The 19,385-nt window shown below is 39.2% G+C and overlaps 1 protein-coding gene across 6 annotated transcripts in view; it reads left to right on the top strand.

Moving 5' to 3' along the window:
- Positions 1-17,576, top strand: part of FBXW11 (F-box and WD repeat domain containing 11) — a 92,829-nt gene extending 75,253 nt beyond the window's left edge. For all 6 annotated transcript variants that reach the window (XM_087918600.1, XM_087918608.1, XM_026710335.2 and 3 more), the window contains 10 exons: positions 1,385-1,571; positions 2,883-2,973; positions 8,288-8,425; positions 8,949-9,067; positions 9,829-10,078; positions 11,386-11,504; positions 12,723-12,833; positions 12,939-13,017; positions 13,469-13,657; positions 15,191-17,576. In XM_087918600.1, the coding sequence (XP_087774726.1) occupies positions 1,385-1,571; positions 2,883-2,973; positions 8,288-8,425; positions 8,949-9,067; positions 9,829-10,078; positions 11,386-11,504; positions 12,723-12,833; positions 12,939-13,017; positions 13,469-13,630 (1,256 nt within the window). In that variant the 3' untranslated portion in view covers positions 13,631-13,657; positions 15,191-17,576. The remainder of the gene's footprint in view (positions 1-1,384; positions 1,572-2,882; positions 2,974-8,287; positions 8,426-8,948; positions 9,068-9,828; positions 10,079-11,385; positions 11,505-12,722; positions 12,834-12,938; positions 13,018-13,468; positions 13,658-15,190) is intronic.
- The last annotated feature ends 1,809 nt before the right edge of the window (positions 17,577-19,385 follow it).

Raw genomic sequence — 19,385 nt, forward strand, 5'->3', positions numbered from 1 at the left:
ACCCATACTTTCATTGAATGTTGGAACCATGCCTAGGAACAGATGATTCCTGTCAAATCAGAAACAGCATTTCAGGAGCTGCTTTTTGTTAGATCAGGGCCCTTGCCCAATTAATGTTTGAGATTGGCATGCTTAGTATCGGATTGAACCACACAGAGCAATTCAAAATGCGATCATTTGGTTGTAGTGCGTGCGCACATAGCCATTGAAATTCCAAAATGTTAATATTTGCATTGCAAGCCCTTCTAGTAGAGATTCCTTGAATTTTGTTCTAAAGACTCGTTATCAAATAAGATGATTGTCGTTTCTGTAGGAAAACCATGGTGTACTTAAACCTCTTTGTATAACATAAATTAAGAGTCTATATCAGGGGTCCCCAACCACCAGGCCCCAGACCGGTACTGGTCCGTGGATCATTTTGGTATTGTACCAGGCCGCCTATTTGGCTTGGGCGCCGCCATCTTGTTTAGACAGCATTTGAGAAAGTGCTTCCAGGTGAGCTTGTCAGTTGGAAAGCGGCTTTTGGGTGCTGAAGGAATCCTCGTGCCTTAGTTTAGTCGAAGAGGGGGGAGCGGCTTCGAACGAAGAGCCGTCCCGATGTCGGTGGAGTCTCGCGTTACTCAGGAGGAGATTAAGAAAGAGCCCGAAAAGCCCATCGACCGCGAGAAGGTACAAAGGAGGAGTTGAAGGTGGCGGGGAGAAGCGGGGGACGGCTGGCTGGCCAGTCGCTCGGCTCATCTTGCCTTGGTCGTGTGCGCTGATGCCGGTACTGGTCCGTGGATCATTTTGTACATTTTGTACCGGTCCGTGGTACAAAAAAGGTTGGGGGCCACTGGTCTATATCACGGATTATTCTAGTTATAAAAATATGGTTTTTAATAATAAATAATTGGGTTCATTTTTGGTACTATGTTTCTCTGAAAATAAGGCCTGGTCTTAAAATAAGGACTAGGTTTTATTTTCAGGGGATTTCTTATCTACTTACTGTAGGACCACTGCAGCCATGCCTCCCACACCCCGACACCTGTCATGCTGCTACCTGACTTCTTCTGTGGCTGCTCACGGCCAGACACCGTGTGACTTGTCGCGCAGGGGAAGAAAAATAGCAGGAAAATGCTATCAGAAAAAAATAATGAAAATGTTTCCTTTGATCACGTTTAAAGCCGTTCTCTGGTTCCCAGCTAGACATACATTTCAGGTTAATATGTGAAGATCTTATCTGAGTGGGGGGCATCTTCAGTTCTTTATATTGTATCATTCTTTGTGTGCATTACATGGCATTTCTATGCAGTTCTGAATTCAACAGTTTCACAGTTTGAAAAGTATTTCAGATTTCATAGTGCTTGTTTCACAAAGATTGACAATTTTTCTCTTTTTTTGACAGAACAAGGCTTAGATCACATAGCAGAAAACATCCTCTCCTACCTAGATGCCAGATCCCTTTGTGCAGCTGAATTGGTTTGTAAAGAATGGCAGCGGGTTATTTCCGAAGGAATGCTTTGGAAGAAGCTTATTGAGAGAATGGTACGAACTGATCCACTCTGGAAGGGGCTCTCAGAAAGGAGGTGCTGGTATGTATCTGTGCAAAGGGAATAAACATTCTTCCTTCTTTGGAATTGAAATACTTCCCTTAATGTACTGAGCACATCTGGTCTGATTGGACAGTAATGGTGGTAAATGTAGAAGAAAATGCAATCCATTTCTTAGTTAAGAGTTATTTACTCCAGTTCTTCAGGAGTGGGATTCTACCAGTTCACACCTATTCGCCAGAACCGGTTGTTAACATTCTAAGCAGTTCAGAGAACCGGTTGTTAGAAGAAATTATTAGCCTAATCCTGTAAGGAAGGCAGGAAGGAAGCATTCTGGGGTTGCTTACAGAAACTGCCTCTCCGTTAACCCTTATTACATTCTTGGCAGAACTAGACTTCCTGTCTCAGGAACGTCTCTGGAGTTTTTTTCCCCTCCTTTGCTGGTACTTGACTTGTGTGGAGTGACCATTCAAAGTTACAATGGCACTGAAAAAAGTGACTTATGACCCTTTTTCACACTTACGGCTATTGCAGCATCCCACAATCATGAGAGGCCAGGCGAGGAGATGCGTGCCTCGATGTGAGTGATGTTGAGTTGGCCACACCCAGCCAATAACTTGACCATCAAGCCACGCCCACCACCTAAGCCACGCCCACAGAACCAATTGTTGAAAAATTTGAATCCCACCCCTGCAGTTCTTTCTCTATCTTTTTGCTTCTTGACTTAGCTTTGATCATCCTCTGAGTGTGTTTTTCATTGAGGTCAGCTAATAAAGTCAATGCAGGGAGGCCTTTATATTTTATAGCAACGAAGCTATTGGTGTTTAATTACAGAAGGAACATTCATAGCCTTCCACACTATTCTGTGTGATGAAGACATGGAAACTAGTGTCTAAGCCTCAGGAAGATGAGAATACATATCTGGTTGCATTCAGCTATCTAAGCCAATTTCTCTCTAGGGCAGTAATAGGTTTTTTTTAACAGGTGTGGAAATAGAATCAAAAGTAGAACTTTTAACTCTATGTGTGGATTTAACTAAAAGAACAATATATGAATCATTGAATTTTCTCTTTGGCTCTTTCGGTGTTGCTTGTTGGAATGGAGTTTTTATAAAATAAGAACATTAAACGCAAAATTAGGTATGAATGTTTCAATTGGTGGTAGGTTCATTGGAGAGCAGTCAGCGTGTCTAATTTTTCAAATAGCGTAACAGAATTAGTTAAGTGAGTGCCATTCAGAATTTGGAGATGGCTTTACAGCATAAGTATATTGCTGATATCCATAGAGTCATTTCAAACACTTTTATTCCTGTATGAAAAATGTACACCTCTCTTTTGTCTTACTGTTTTACAGGGATCAGTACCTGTTTAAAAACAGGCCCACAGATGGCCCTCCTAATTCATTTTATAGGTCACTGTACCCAAAGATAATTCAAGATATAGAGGTATGTTTTTTTCAAATATTACTTTGTTTAAAATGTACTTAGTGTTGTAAAAGACAAGAGGAAAAAAATAGAAACCCACTGTTTCTGGAAGTTACAATTTACTTTAAATGATTTTTGAAAATTAAAATGTAGATTCCTGAAGAGGAAGTGAGGTATGCAAATAATAAGACATACAATGCATTCAGAAAATATTTAGACCCTCTTCACTTTGGTCAATTTTCTTATGTTGCAGCCTGATTCTTCAGTTGTTGAAATTCATTTTTTCCTCATTAATCTACACTCAGTACTCCATAATGACAAAGTGAAAACAGAATTTTAGAAATGTCTGTAAATTTATTAAAAAGAAAAAAAACCCTGAAATATCACATTGGCATGAATTCCAACAACTGTAGAATCATGCTGCAGCATAACAAAATTGACCAAAGTGAAGGGGGTCTGGATACTTTGTGAATGCACCATAGGTGTCTACCAGATCCTGCCTTGTTCGTTTGTTTGTTTGATATCTTTACCCACCCACCCACCCACCCCAATATTGTCATAAATATTTTGGGAAGCTAACAATAGATAAGAATATACCATAGAACTAAAGAACTAGGAAAATAATCCACATATTAAGATCCCAGAGACCTGAATGCATCCTTCAGGGGCATTTTTAAAGTTCCCTGCAGTAAAAGAGAACAGTTGTCCAACAGTAAAAACAGGCCAAGGTTCCTGGAATAGTTGTTCCAAATAGTTATAAATTTGTCTAATAAATGATAAATATAGTACTAGTTAATGATATATCCCAGTCTGCTCAATCCTAGTTGTACATGGAGCTTTGGAAGTTAAAAATCAGGATATGACACACTACATTGTTTGTTTGTTTGTGTTTGTAATTAGACTTGTATGCTGCCCATCTCGCGTAGAGGTGATTGTTACCTGCTTTGGGGATCTTGGCAGCTAGACTGCCCTTTTTGTCTTGTTCACTTATTAGGAATAACTCCCAATTTCAATCTGACTCAGCTTCTTCATTCGTCAGGGACAGATTTCCATCCACACCTTAACTCCATCACCTTTAGAACTTGAAGGCTTCCGTTCTCAGCTATCTCCAGGTCAAGTCAAAAGAGGTCTTTCTAGGATAGTTCCTCTCTTTCAAACCATACCATAGTTCCCCTCTTTCAGAATCAAAGCTTGATTGAATTAAAACAGCACGCATTCTTAACTTTTTTCCTAACCTGCAGTCAGGTCCCAAAAACCAAGAGCAGTTACTTCTGAGTAGTTGCTTTGTTGCTCGCCTATAAACAGAAATCTTGCCAGCCTAAAGCACTTTACCTGCATAACTACTATGTATACCATACAAAGTTACAGGGAGTCTCACCCTCCTTCTTTTACTGTTTACCCAAAATTTCCAAGTTTCTTTGTCTCTTTGCTTGCTGGGAAAGAGCTCCCCCGCATACATACACAACTCCGGCCCACATTCCACCACACTGGCCGGCACTATGAAATATCATTTTATTCTTCGCATGCTGTTGCGCTCTCACCTTATACATGAACTGACAGCACCATTTCTCCACCATCACCAATTACAGTTCATCAAAAATTCCTCCCAGCATTTTTTTAGAGAACTGTTTGCCGTCCTTAAGCTTTGCTGTGAGATGGCCAAATTGCCATTTCCTTTTCTCTCTATAAAAGCAACGGCATCTGCTTGATGACTTTCATGGGCTAAGCTGTCTACTTTCATCCTGCCCTTGACCTCCATTCCCAGAGAGTTGTGCAGCCGCCTTTGGAAAGGCCATATTCTATTTCAGGGTCTCCAACCTTGGCAACTTTAAGCCTGGCGGAATTCTGGGAGTTGAAGTCCGCCAGGCTTAAAGTTGCCAAGGTTGGAGACCCCTGTTTTATTTGGTCAGCATAACTCACCCGATGTATGTGAATCCTAGAGGCCACAACAAAGAGCTGGTTACTTAGGTGTAGCTTTCTTTTCTTCGGTTGCCTGTGAATTCGTACAGTCAGTCGTTCTATCACGTGACCTCATGACCTCGCTGTTCTTTTGGATCAATACCTTGCCAGCCAGGAATCAAATTGTGTGGTTATGTGTGGGTGTGGAACTCCTGCTAAGCAGTTGTGGAAGATTCCAGGTAGGGCTTTTGACTGGTGCATAACCAGCCTGGATGAATTCACAGAACACCATTCCTTGAAGAACTACAGTTGGATGATTAACTGCCATGGTCAGTAGGGAGGAAACTTTGCCCCGGGTTTGGTTTTCATGCTCTGTTTAGCAAAGCATCAACACAAGATGTGACAGAGGAATTGTAGTTATCCTTTGAATTAGGAAAATTGTGGTAGGTACGTAAGAGGCAAGGAGTGCCTGAAATAGCCAGTGCTCTGATTGCCAAGCCTGGATTCTGTATTGGGCAGTGTTCTAGGGTCTCTGTTGTATCATCAAATACAGGTAGTCCCTGACTTACAACACTTCACTTAGTGGCCATTCAAAGTCCATTCAATGGCCCTGAAAAAAAAATGAGTTATCACCATTTTTCAGTTGCGACCTTTGAAGCATCCCCATGATCATGTGGTCAACATTCAGATGTTTGGCAACTGGTTCATATTTGTGACCGTTGCTGTGTCCCAAGGTCATGTGATCCCCTTTTGCAAGCTTTTGACAAGCAAAATCAATGGGGGAAGCCAGATTCACTTAATAACCAGGTTACTAACTTATCAACTGCAGTGATTCACTTAACAGTTGTGGCAAGAAAGGTCGTAAAATGAGGCAAAACTCACTTAACAGACATCTCATTTAACCACAGCGATTTTGGGCTCAATTGTAATCGTAAGTTGAGGACTACCTGTATTTGATTTGAGTATAGAATAGATGAATCCTGATAGCAAATAGAACCCTGTACTGCTGGTCATCCATGTATCTACCCACTGGACTATATTTTTTAAAAAAAATTCAGATGTTTTTTTTCTCTTTGTGTTTTCATATATATTTATTCCTGCCAAAGTCTTTGCAGCTATAATATTTCTGTGGATTGTGGCTATATTCCCAGTATGTTGGCAAGTGTTAACAGTGAAAAGGATTTTAGAAATTCTCAAAAATATGAAACTTTTTCCCACAGTAGCGGTGCCACATTGCTGTTTGTCTGAAATCACATATACCCAGAGAATGGAATGGTGCACCTGCCTGGACTTTATTCTTAGCACTTTGGTTTAGGGAGGAATAACACATTCCTGTTGCTTTGATCTTCAATCCACACATGGAAAGCAAATTCTCTCTAAACATTTTGATAGAACAGATTTGACTAGGATTAATGAACAGCCTCTTATATGCCACACCTCAAGAATTAGTGACCTTCCAAAATATTTGGATCGCTTCAGCAATTGGCCACATGACTACTGTGATGATGTGATAAACAGGAATTCTAATTAATTAAAAATTAAATAACTAGGACCTTTCAGCTTAATCCTGGAAGACCCATCTAATGTATGTGACACTAATAGATAGGGATTTAATCAGTTTTAAATGTTGGGGATGAGGGGAAGCAAAGTAAATGAGTTTTCCCAAACTCATGATTTTTTTATTTTATTTTAAGAGTATAACTCATGTAATACTTCACACTGTGAAAGTTCTGTTTAGTGTACACATCCTGTACATTAAGGAAGAAAACACCAAGCTAGTATGGCCAACAGTCAGGCATGATAGTAGTTGAAATTCTTCACCAAAAAACGCCACATTCCTCAGCTCTGCTTTACAGATTTACCGTATGTATGCTTAATCTGCAGTTGTGAGCAATGATTAGAAATGAGGAAAATAGTTAGTGAAGGTAGTGTTTGAAATGACAAATAATGTTAATCTGCCACAGTAACAAATGAGGTGTGCCTAAGAGTGTGTGGGGGGGGGAGGGGGGGACAGTTTTTATAGGTAGTCCTCAACTTAGAACAGTTCACTTTGTGACCAAAGTTACAATGGCAGTTAAAAAAGTGACTTATGACCATTTTTCACACGTACGACCTTTGCGGCATCCCCGTGGTCAAAACTCAGAGGCCTGGCAAATGCTTCGTATTTATGACCGTTGCTGTTTTCCCCAGGTCATGCGATCCCCTATTGCGGCCTCCCGACAAGCAAAGTCAAAGGGGGGAAGCCATATGCACTGAACCAACCGTGTTGCTAACTTATCGGCTGCACTGATTCACTTAACCACTGTGGCAGGAAAGGTTTTGTAAAATGGGACAAAACTCACTTAACAGAAACGTTGAGCTCAGTTGTGGGCAGTAAGTCGAGGACCACCTGTATTTTAAAACCCTAGTCAGATTGTCATGTTCTGCTAACCTTTTTTTAGATCAGCCATGATCAGGCCAAAACAAAATCTAGATAGCTTGGTTGTGCTGGGTTTCAGATGAATTGTTCAGGGGAGTCGAGTCAGACTAGTGTGTACCCCTTACTTTCTCCCTGGAGCAGCTTCCAGCTCAGCATGACCAGCAGCCCTGGCTCCCCGTCTTTCGCTGCCTTTCCTCCCTTCAGCTGATGTTGCAGCAAAACGGGGTTGCTGACCACTTGCTCCCACCCCCCAGTATCTTATTTCGTTTGCCACCTGTGGTCTTGGTTTTTTCTCTGTAGTCATCGTCAAAATAATTGTGCCTGAATCAAAACTGCTTCATTTCATTCCATGAGTGGCATTTAAATCGTGTTTGACATGAGTCATCCCAAATCATCTGTTCCGTGAGGAGAAAATTTTGTGTCATCAAAGATATCATTTGGTTCAAAAATGAGTGCTGAACTCTCTATAGAGAAATGCCATAGCCAAGGTTGGTTGTTCCCTCTATTCTGTTTTAAGTAAGAGCAAAAAAATTTAAAACCTCTAAACTGAATAAAATAAATGTTAAAGCAAATATTTTATATAAAATAAATAAATTACGGAAAGCATCTGCATATCAGCATTAAACACCTGGTAATAAGCATCTATGCCCTTCTAAATAGTTCTGTTTTGAAGACTTTGTCTAAAATTTGGAAGTGAAGGCACAGGTGCCAAGCACTCTAAAGCTTCATAGGATGATACCAGTTCTTCGAATTGTACCAGGAAACCTACAAATGCAAAGGTTGTCTCTTGAGTAGTGCGTCCCATATTAATGTGTGAGCTGCTCTATATTGTTCCAAAAGCAGCTTTCGAAGAAGCCACTTTAGAGGATTTTAACAAGAAGGAGGCAGGAATGAATCCGGTAGCTGTGGCCACAACTGAGGCGCACGCTGGCTGGCAGAGGCTTGCTTAAAATTCCATTGTGATGACATTTCAGTGCTATCTGTGTAATCACCCAAACATTTTCTGCTCTCTTGCAGACAATAGAATCGAACTGGCGATGTGGAAGGCACAACTTGCAAAGAATTCAGTGCCGCTCTGAGAATAGTAAAGGTGTTTACTGTTTACAGTATGACGATGAGAAGATTATAAGTGGCCTAAGGGATAACTCCATTAAGGTAAAGAGATTTCTTGACATTAGCAGGGACAAGAGAGGTAGATCATTTTTCGTCATTTGATCTAGTCTGCTATCCTATTGAAGAATCTACCTTTATTCCTCCAAAAATATATGAAGCAGAGGACTAATTAAAAAAAAATAATTGAAATATTCAGCATCCACCCATCCACCCCAAACTGGGAGGGGTTTAAATTAGTGGAGACATGGCAATAGAAAGAGATGTGTTCTATTTAAACATCTTTTTATAAGCCTATAAGCTTAAATTCAGAGTAATTATTCAGTTAAATGCCAGACTGTGGCACGGAGGCATCTAATTATATGTTTTTTAAAATCTTTGCCCAAGTATTTTTTTTTTTATGCCTTTCCAAACTTGCACAAATACCAGGGCGGGGGGGTGGGGATGGGGGAGGGACCGACGGACAGAAAAGTCTGTGTCCTGCCCTGGAAGAATAACTGCAATCCTTCTCACACCAACTCAGCATTTAAATAATTCCTTTTTTTTTTTTTTTTTGGTTATGTGGTAGATATGGGATAAAACCGGATTGGAATGTTTGAAAGTATTAACAGGACATACTGGCTCCGTTCTTTGTCTGCAGTATGATGAAAGGGTAATTGTAACTGGATCGTCTGACTCTACTGTCAGGTGAGCGTTTTATAGTCAAAAATACAACAGAAAGAGGAATGGAGTAAAGGAAAGGCAGGATTGCCTTTTCGTATTTAAGAAACTCTCTAACCCTAACCTCTATTTGTAGACTTTGTTTAAAAATTCTAAATACAGCCTGTAATTATAATTAAACTGTTTTTAAGTATTAAAAAAGAAAAAGAAAAACTTTGATATTTTATTTCAGTTAATTTAGCTTCCTTCGTTACTGTTGTAGGCACAAATGGATCTATCCTGCCCTATGTAAAACTGACTTGTGCCATGGTCAATCATAAAAACAAAATTATACAAGGAATGGCTTTTCTGCTAAATTACAACGGTTTCACTGAATATCTGAGCGTGAAAGTGGAAGTAATGTTGATGTACGAGAAGTTTCTTTCCAATGCCAGTAGCATCCGATTTCATAGATCAATTTTGTATAACTGTGTACATCAGGGGTCCCCAACCCCTGGGCCTGGACCACCACTGGTCTGTGGTGCACCAGAAACCAGGCCACAAAAATGGGCGAAGCCCCATCTGGATGCAGGCAGCGCACGAAGCCACCCATCCTCCCATACGACAGAAAAACTTTTCCCTGCAGAACTGGTCCCTGGTGTCCAAAAGGTTGTGTGGCCGCTGGTGTACATCATTCAGTATTTCATTCCTAATCATAGCTCTCTGAGAATTAGTATAGCCTAAAAGAGAGAAAAATTCCCCAATAACTTTCAGCTTCATAACATTTGACCCAAGTTTTCTTTCCTCAGAGTCTGGGATGTAAACACAGGCGAAGTCTTGAACACTTTAATTCATCATAATGAAGCAGTGCTTCACTTGCGGTTTAGTAATGGTTTAATGGTGACCTGCTCAAAGGACCGCTCTATTGCTGTTTGGGACATGGCTTCAGCAACTGACATCACTTTGCGCCGAGTATTAGTTGGCCATCGAGCTGCTGTTAATGTTGTGGACTTTGATGATAAATATATTGTATCAGCTTCTGGAGACAGGACCATTAAAGTAAGTTGGTAATAGGTTTCTAAAGCAGTGACGAATCTGTTTAGCACACGTCTAACTTCTGAAATCTCTGTAAATTAATTTCTATAGCTATTTCAATTACTTTTGCTTTTAAAATATTATCCAGATTTTTAAATTCATTTTTATGGCTTGTTACTTCTATCATACTGTTTGCATAATGTCCTTGGAGGATACTTTGCTTGGTATATAGTATTTCTAACTTACTAAATAAGATACATTTGTATTGGTTAATTTGTTTGAGGAGCATGGTGGCTCACTGGTTAGGACACTGGGCTGACAGTTGACAGGCTCATGTTCAAGACTACAGGATGGAGTGAGCTCCCATCACCTCTCCAGCTCCTGCCAACCCAGCAGTTCAAAAATGGGTGACTGCAAGTAGATACATGGGTACCACTTTGGTGGGCAAATTAACAGGGACATAAAAGGAGCCCACAACTGGGTGTCTCCTGGGCAACAGTGATGTCACGGTTTTCAATCCAGAAGCACTTCTGTGCTACCGACACAAATGCAATTGTCATCATAATAGTAGTAGTTAATTTGTGATTATAATTTTTTAAAAAAATAATATTCTGTTTTAGCCACAGTTCAGTTGATTAACGATCACTGCAAATGAGTCTTTCCAAACTATGGGTGGTATTATATTGTGCAGTCAAGATTCATTGCTTCTCCAAAAGATAGTCCCTGAAAAGCTTGAAGATGAGGAGATGGCTGTGGTGTAAACTCTCAAAAGACAATAAATGCTTCACGTTGTTATGCAAACATACATATTTTCCCCACCAAACATGCTTTGAAAACCTTCCAAACCAACAAAATATTGGGTATGGTGGTGAAGAGAATGGGTATCATGGAGTTGGTGATGAAGAACATTAAGGTTCTGTTTTGCCAATAGGACAACATATATAGATGCAATAAATCATTAGGTCCAATCCAGAGCTGTCATATGAATGGATTTTAATGCTGATTGGTATTTGGGAAGGTATATTTAGCAGATTGAGGGCATATGCTGTGAGGAAGACTAGGAAAAAAACTGCTATTCAAAAATACTCTTCTTCGTTTAATGCAGGATATTGTCCAATGCTGTTTTGCAATTGACACTGTTTTCTGTTGATGTAACAAAAATGCACTTGTGAGTTATATATACTAAGGAAAGTTTTTCAGCATTGAGAATTGGATTTATAGAATGAAAATTTCATCAGGATTCATTTTAAGCTCTTCAAATTTTTTGACCCATGGCTTTTCATCCTTAAATAACAGAATATCCAAATTGCCTCACTCTTTATTTTCCACAGGTCTGGAGTACAAGCACATGTGAATTTGTTCGCACTCTTAATGGGCACAAAAGGGGTATTGCCTGCCTCCAGTATAGGGATCGACTTGTTGTGAGTGGATCATCAGACAATACCATTAGGTAGGTAGTAAAATTTCTTCCATTTGGACAGTGTAAGTGGGACATGTTCTGATGCATAAGAGAAGCCTTACTTTTGTACATGCTAAATATCTGAGAGTTGGGGGGGAAAGCCATGTGGAAAGTAGGAAAAAAGAAAAGAAAAAAATAGCGATATTTTTTAGAGAAGTATCGATAGTATCCAATTCATTCTTCATTGTTAGGACTTCTGATGACAGGACAGAGAAATTCCTGTTCCATGACACTCCCACATAATATCCCTCATGGCTATTTACCTCAGATATCTGGAAACAAATCAGGATCAGATTTGTGGGTCTGCACAGTGGGAGTGGGAGGAGATTTTGAAGAGCAGATTTATCTTTGTGCGATGTTGGATTTCAGACATTTTATAGCGTTATGCCAATACTGAATTCAGATTAATCTGTATACAAATAAATGCAAATTTCTTTGTTACATTTCAATGTTTCCCAACTTTTGTAATTCTTCTAAGTAGAAAAAAAAAATGAAGAGAAGTCTTGAGAGAAATGGAAAAGGCTGTTCTCTGGGGTTGTTGTTGTTTCGGTGGGGTGGGGTAGGGGGGATTAACCATCATTCCTTCATATTTCTAATCCCAATCCCTCCAGATGCTCTTTACTCACTTCCAGGATAATTCCCGCATGCTTCCCTAGATGTCCTCCCTTACGCTATTATAAGTCCTTCGCCGTCTTATTCAAAACTCTTAGGTGATCTTATTGGTTTGTCGGCAGAGAAGGGAAGCTTGGTGGAAAGGATGTGCAAAAACAATGCACTTGAAACAAGCCAGTATGTTGATCCCGAAGCAACATAGTTGATTAAATACTAAAAACATAGAAGTAAAAAATACAGCTTTTCAGAATAAGTTGATGCCTACCAAATTAATCAGTTGATTCTGATATTATGCTATGTTTGAATGAGTGAAGGGAAAAGCTGGGATTGTACTGAATTGAATTAACTTGAAGTGAATTTGTCCACTGCAGGTTTTTTCCCCTCAGACTTTTAGTATAAGTGGGGCTTTGTGAACTACATTTGCTGTTTGCTGGTAGCTTGTTTATCTTGATTAAGTGGCAGTTAGCCTTGTAGCGGTTTAGCTGTAGCTGTAGCGAGTGAACTCTTCTCTACAAGAGATAAGTTAACACTTCATATATGTCCACTCTGTTTTTTAAAACAAACTGTATTGTGTTGTTGTTTTTTTCCCCCTCCCAGACTTTGGGATATTGAATGTGGAGCGTGTTTAAGAGTGCTAGAAGGACATGAAGAGTTGGTTAGATGTATACGATTTGATAACAAAAGGATTGTAAGTGGAGCCTATGATGGGTATGTGTTTCAAAGCTTTTTTCTAGGCTGTTGTTTTGTTTTGTGTTTGCGACTGTATCTATGTGTAAGAAAGGCGGCTCATCAATTTTTCTTTTAATTTTGTAGCAAAATCAAAGTTTGGGATCTGCAAGCTGCTCTTGATCCTCGAGCTCCAGCAAGTACGCTGTGCTTACGTACATTGGTGGTACGTAGATTTTGATAAAACCTTTCGTTTACAGTTATATAACAATAGGGTGTATTTATGTACTGGATGTTTAGTTATAAAAGTACTGGATATAAGTGGAAATTCTGAGCCTTTTGAAACTGCTGTGGTAAGAGCCTGAGAGGGTTGGGGGGGGAGTTAGGATATCCTGATATCCATGCCTATGAGCATAATGTCCTAAGATGTTATTGTTATGGAAAGTTACTCCAGGCATTCTGTCTTCCAAATTGTATCCTTTGCTTAAGGATATTTTTATTTATTTTTATTGACGTATTTTTATGTCATTGTCTCTTTATATATACTTTTTCTATGAGGTAAACTATTACATTGCAGCAAGTAGGATTGCCCCCCAAAATAAACTTTGAGCTACTCCCAAGAGCAATGTTTAACTCGAGTATCTGCCCTATTAACTATAAACCCCTGCATGTTTCAGGAACATTCTGGACGTGTCTTTAGACTCCAATTTGATGAATTTCAAATTATTAGTAGTTCCCACGATGACACCATTTTGATTTGGGATTTTTTAAATGTGCCTCCCAATGCACAAAATGAGACCCGCTCTCCATCCAGAACGTATACCTACATCTCCAGATAACACTCTGCAAATTGACGGTTCTCCAAGGTAAGCGTTCATCTTCCTCTTTCGTTTGCTGCAATTTCCATTTTTGATTATGGCCCTTGCGGTCCCAAAGAATTGTGAATTCACTTCTCAAAAGAAAAGAAAAAAAAAGGTGTGAATTGTTCTTTTATTGTAATACCAATAATTGGCAAGGGTTTGTGTGTGTGTGTGTGTGTGTGTGTGTGTGTGTATTAGGATGTTCCAGGTTTGTACCATGATGTTTATCTCAATTTACCAGCATCAAAATATTTCTGAAGAAAGGCATTCAAGGGATGCCATTTTACATGCACAAAGTAAAGCAAATGGAAACTCCCCAGATATTTTAGGAGTACTATTCCTAGCAATCCATTCAATGTAAACAATAATCAAGCATTATAGAAATGGTGATCCAGTACATCTTATTACCTACTTAGACCATAATTAATTTTGAAGGATTATAGCGTTTTTGTAGTTCTAAATATATCTGGAGTGCAAACATCCAAATTACTACTAGGTGGCAGCAAAGAGTTGACATTTTCCACCATGTAGTGCTTTTTGCAGCCTAGATGGATCAGACTGAGATAATCTAATGCTTGAATTACTTAATCACAATTAAATTGTTCATAAAAACCTGTGTTATTATTAAGAAAATGGCAAGAGTATTTATTAGCTAGATGTAAGAATTCAAATTCTTTTAATTGAAGGGATGTTCAGAATAGTGAATGCGTTTCGGTTGTCTTATTCTTCTTCCTCTGTTCCAGCTACTTCACTCTTTGGTATTGCCTTCATTGTCAGAAGGATGCACTGATAATATACCATTACTCTTACAGCCAGGCATTATAAACTAGTAAAATAACACATCATATAAAATAATAATAAATAGTACCAATGATCAAGGGACAGTTTTATACACTGTGCTAGTTCCTTGTGTTTCTGCATGAGTGAAGAAGATATTTAAGGTAAAAACCTCTTAGCAGCCTAATACAGAAGCTTTCTACTCAAATGCTCTGGCATGATGTGGGCAGGGCTGATTTTCCTACTCCACTCTCAGAGTAGAAAATCTTGGTAGAGAAAATAATTCTTTATTTGTCTGGAACTCTTATGTCTCCGATTACCTATTAGATGTAACACAACCCTGGTATGATCAAACATCCACCAATAATGATCTTATTTTCCCAACTTAAACAGTAACATTCTTAGGAGACACTTTATTTTGTTTGATCCAAGTCTTTTTGTGTTGGACCTGGCATCCTACAGCAGCTAATAAATTTCAATCAAAATTTACGGGAATCGTACAGTCTTATTTATTATAAGTGGACAGACCAGCAGAGTAAGCCAAATTTAATTTAAAATCATTGTCTTTGAATGGTGGTATCTCCAGTGGGTGCATCATAGAGACCTCTAGTACAGGTGGTCCTTCTGACTCAATTCAACTACAAAATCTGATGGCCTCTGTCCTCCATTGTTATTAGATCTCTACTTCATAGTCTTCTATCTCCTAATAAAACGTAATTGTTTTACCTTAATTTTAAACCCGTGATTTTTTTGTTGTTGTAGGATTCCACAGTCTTTGAACTACTGGACATTTGGCTATCACACATCTGAAGACAATAGCCACAGCTAAAGTTGGAAGTGGTTTTAGGTGCTGTGTAGATGTAAAAGCGGCACAATTCTTTATCTCAATGTAACTTTTTCCAGTCCTCCTCCACTCTTAAGGAATTGACTAGGAATTCACTGAGTTTGGCCTCTCCCTCACCACAGTGCAAGATCCAAAGTTTCATGAGTAAATTGCCCATATACACTGAACTTACGGCTTGTTTTTCCAGGAGTAAATCAGATGTCGAGGGATGGACTTGACCTAATTTATATTTGCTTTGCACTTTTTGTCTGACTCTGAAGAAGAAAAACATTCTCAGTGAAACGTGGGTGCCAAACGCATAACCCAGAATGTACAGAGCTTTGCTTTCAAAATCGCCTCATCCTGCAGCTTTTACATTTCACGATTAATGCGGATCCTGCTGTGTTTGCTCAGAGTCTCAGTTGGACTGGTAGAAATACTTTGGAATGGTTCAGTAACCTTTTGGACAATAATTTACTTATTTCTGCACCTGTAATTTGCTTTAATTTAAAGATTGTAAATTGGGCTAGATTATCAAAACTAGATGTACAGCATTGTCTTTCCTTTTTCTCTGAACTACAAACTGTCTTTTTCTCTTCCTCCTAATGTTTGGTATAGTCAGATCCTTCCTATGTACTTGCCTCATTCTTTCCAATACCGTACCTGTATAAGCATGTAGATATAATGTACATAAAACATTGTAACCTCCAAGGGCTGGGAGTCGGGGCCTTCTGATGCTGTATACAGATGCCAAGGTAGATGCTTTTAAGTACCCAGGCATTCTTACTACTGGCGCCATATGGAGTTGGGATGTGTTAGAAACATTTTTATGTGAAAGGGAGAGCATTGGCATTCATTAGGATTTTCTTCTTCCTTTTTAATTGGGAGGGCGTATCTTAATGTTAACTTCTAAATGTAAGAAGCATTTTTTTTATTTTTTTTTAAAAAAAGTTCAAAATTTTCTTTCACTATTCCACAATGCAATATTTGCAAATCATCTTGAAACCACTGTCTAAAAGTTGAAGAGACATCAACCCTTTTAAATATCTGTTTGAATTGTCCATGATTTCCAGGCCAGTATGCTGAATTGGAGGATGGATCGCCATTCCACTGAGACCTTAGAGGAGATGATTGGTGGACCCTTCCATTTATTTGGAGTAACCTAACAGTAAATGGCATCGTGGTTTTTTTTTTTTTTTTAAAGTATGACTGGCCGTGGCTATTGATTCCTGATTACAAAAACATACGAAATTATTGTCTCCATGTTTTAAAATTATTGCTCAGCAACATTGTTCAATGGCTTCTCTTAATGTTCTTTAGAAGATATTAATAAATAAAAATACTGGTTTGGTCCAGGAGTAACTGTTGGCATGGATGTGGGTGATATCATGTGGTATTCTGTCTGCTTTCCTTTTGCTGCCACTACTTGACCCTCTCTTATTTCTACCCCCCTCCTTTTTTCTTTTTCTTGTTTTTCTTGTTTTGGTTGAGGGGGTCAAGGAATGTTAATAACCAATATAAATGACCAATGAATGAATTTTGCTGATTTAGTGGAACAGCTTATGGTTGGCTATTTCACTTGCACACCACTCCCTAGTTTGTCTGTCGAATAAGAAACGAGAGCACATGCCGGATGTGAGAAAGGTACAACTTGAGCTGCTTCTGGTTTCCGCCTTTCACCTCCCCGTCAACTCTGTTGAGCTCCTAAGTTCTTCTTCCGAACACCACCTAGTACATGGATCTGATCCAATCTGCCAATGGCTTTAAGAGGACACTTTTCCATATCAGATGTCGAGATTGGGCCACAGTTTTACAGAAACGGTTCCCCCACCCCCAAAATCCCCATGTCACCTTATAGCTGCAACATGAAAGACTTGATACTGCAGCCCTGAAAATAAAAAGGTATTTACGGACAGCCATCCATTTTTAATGCATGTGTAAGATGAAATTCATGTTTTTCCATGGGAAATGATGGTATTTGAAGATGCAGCCGAAACTACTTTTGATTGTGCTTTGTGTAACGTAGCCGTGGAATTTGTAACTGACACCCGAGGAGTTGGACTCCTGGGATGAATGATAGTACCGGCTGTACTCTGGACTTCGTTTTGCTAATCATTACTGAACAGCTGTATGTAACTGCTAGATTAATGTTTCAAAGCACTGGGATAGTCTTATTCTAACTTGTAATTATGTTTGCCAGTTACCTGTTTGGAAAGTTTGTGTATGAACAGCTTATCGGACAACTGTTGAAATGTACAGATATTGTTCATGATATAAGGCTTTGTACTGTGGAATGTGCTTAATAAAAAAAACCCTCTAAATTTACATCTTTCTATACATGTAACCAATGCTATTCAACATATTTTGTAAAGGACTTACATAAGAGGTTTCCAGACATAGTTACCAAATTTACAAATGACTTATAGTTTGGGGAACAGCAGATACTCATATGGAAAAAAAAAAAAAAAACTGGACGTCTTGGTAATCCCCAAATTGAACAAAAGCCAACAGTGTAAATGAAGCCAAAAAAAAATTTTAAGCAATCCTAGGCTGCATCAAGAAAAGTTTTCTTCTTCATTAGACCATATCTAGAATATAGGATTTCAGTTCTGGGCACAGATTTAGAGAGGAGATTAACAAACAAGCATGTCCAGGGAAAAACAAGATAATGAGCTTACCAGGAAAAAGCTGTGAGAAGTGATTGGATGCGTTAAGGATGTTTAGCCTGGAGAAGACTGTAGGGAGGTGTGACAACTATCTTCAAGTACAGTGGTACCTTGGTGCTCAATTGCTTTGAAACCTTGAATTTGGTACTTGATGCATTTCGACGTGAGATTTTTGTCCCGGTCCTCATTCTTCGGTACTTATTGAGCCTCCCAGACCCAATTAACAATGAGTACGGAGGTACTATTGTATCTGAAGAGCCGCTATGTAGAATTCTGGGCAGAATTGGTTCAGAATCAATTAAAAATAATTTTAAATTAATTTTGGTAGGGCCACAACGAAAAAATTCTACCAGTTGTTCAACAAAGGCTGGATTGCTATTTGTTAATGGACAGCAGCACTGGAGAGGGGGACGAACTTGAGTGATATCTGGTCCCTTCTGATCTTTACTTTCTATAGTTAATATGATACTGTTACATTTCCTCATCAAATTTTGATAATGAAATTGATAAGAATAGAGAGGTGTGGCATATTTAATGCAACTTATCAATACCAGGGCTACTCCCAGCTCTTCTGCAGAAGCATATGGAAGCCTCTTCTGCGGGGGGGCTGTGGGACTTGTAAGGCAGAATTGGTTTGTGGTTGGATCAATAAGAAAGGAGAATTGGAGAAAACCAGGCAACAGGTTGCGCTGTAACAAAAATGAAGACTAAATTCAGATCAGCACCATACGGCAACCAGCTATTATGTGAAAGGCAAGTAAGTACTTTTTAGGTATTACATCATGTTCCATGGGGCTAGCGGAGAGCTAGTGGTTCTGTATATTATTGAACCGCAATGTTTAACCTTGTTGTTTGGTCATACTGGATGCAAGCTACATGTGAGTTGATCTGAGGGGGTCTCAGATTCTATATCCCTCCAACATCTGGGAGCATTTTTACTAAGCAACTGGAGGATTGTTGTAGGATTTGGATTGAAATCTCCACTCATTCCATTATTTAACCTATTGGATGATCATGGATTTTAGTATCTGGAGATGAAGGGAAACAACAAATCAGTTTTCTCCGGAGGGTACATTATTCTACAAATATCTTCTCCCAACCCTGGAACATCACTTTCCAGAGTGACCCTTGGTCTTTTTACAAAAAACCCTTCTCTGCATTTGCTGCCAAAACTCTTAAATGATGCTGTGAGCAGGATTGTACGTAGCATGCCAACGGATCACCCCTTACACTTGTGCAAAATAATGAACAGTGTTAGCAATTTTATTTTTTTTAAATATCGATGGCAAATAAAGACTGCCATCTTCACAGCGATTATATGACACTCCCCAAGTATCCTGACATGATTATTGGCGGGGGGTGGGGGGAATCAGGAGAGATTTGTGGACAACTATCCAGGATTTTTAAAAAAAACACCAGCTTTCTTTTCATGACTCCCAGCCCCCCATGCCTCTTCCACGACAAAGCA

The sequence above is a fragment of the Pseudonaja textilis genome, chromosome 1 (genome assembly GCF_049901715.1).
Source record: "Pseudonaja textilis isolate UNSWEBS1 chromosome 1, rPseTex1.2, whole genome shotgun sequence".
NCBI classification, from domain to species: Eukaryota; Metazoa; Chordata; class Lepidosauria; order Squamata; family Elapidae; genus Pseudonaja; species Pseudonaja textilis.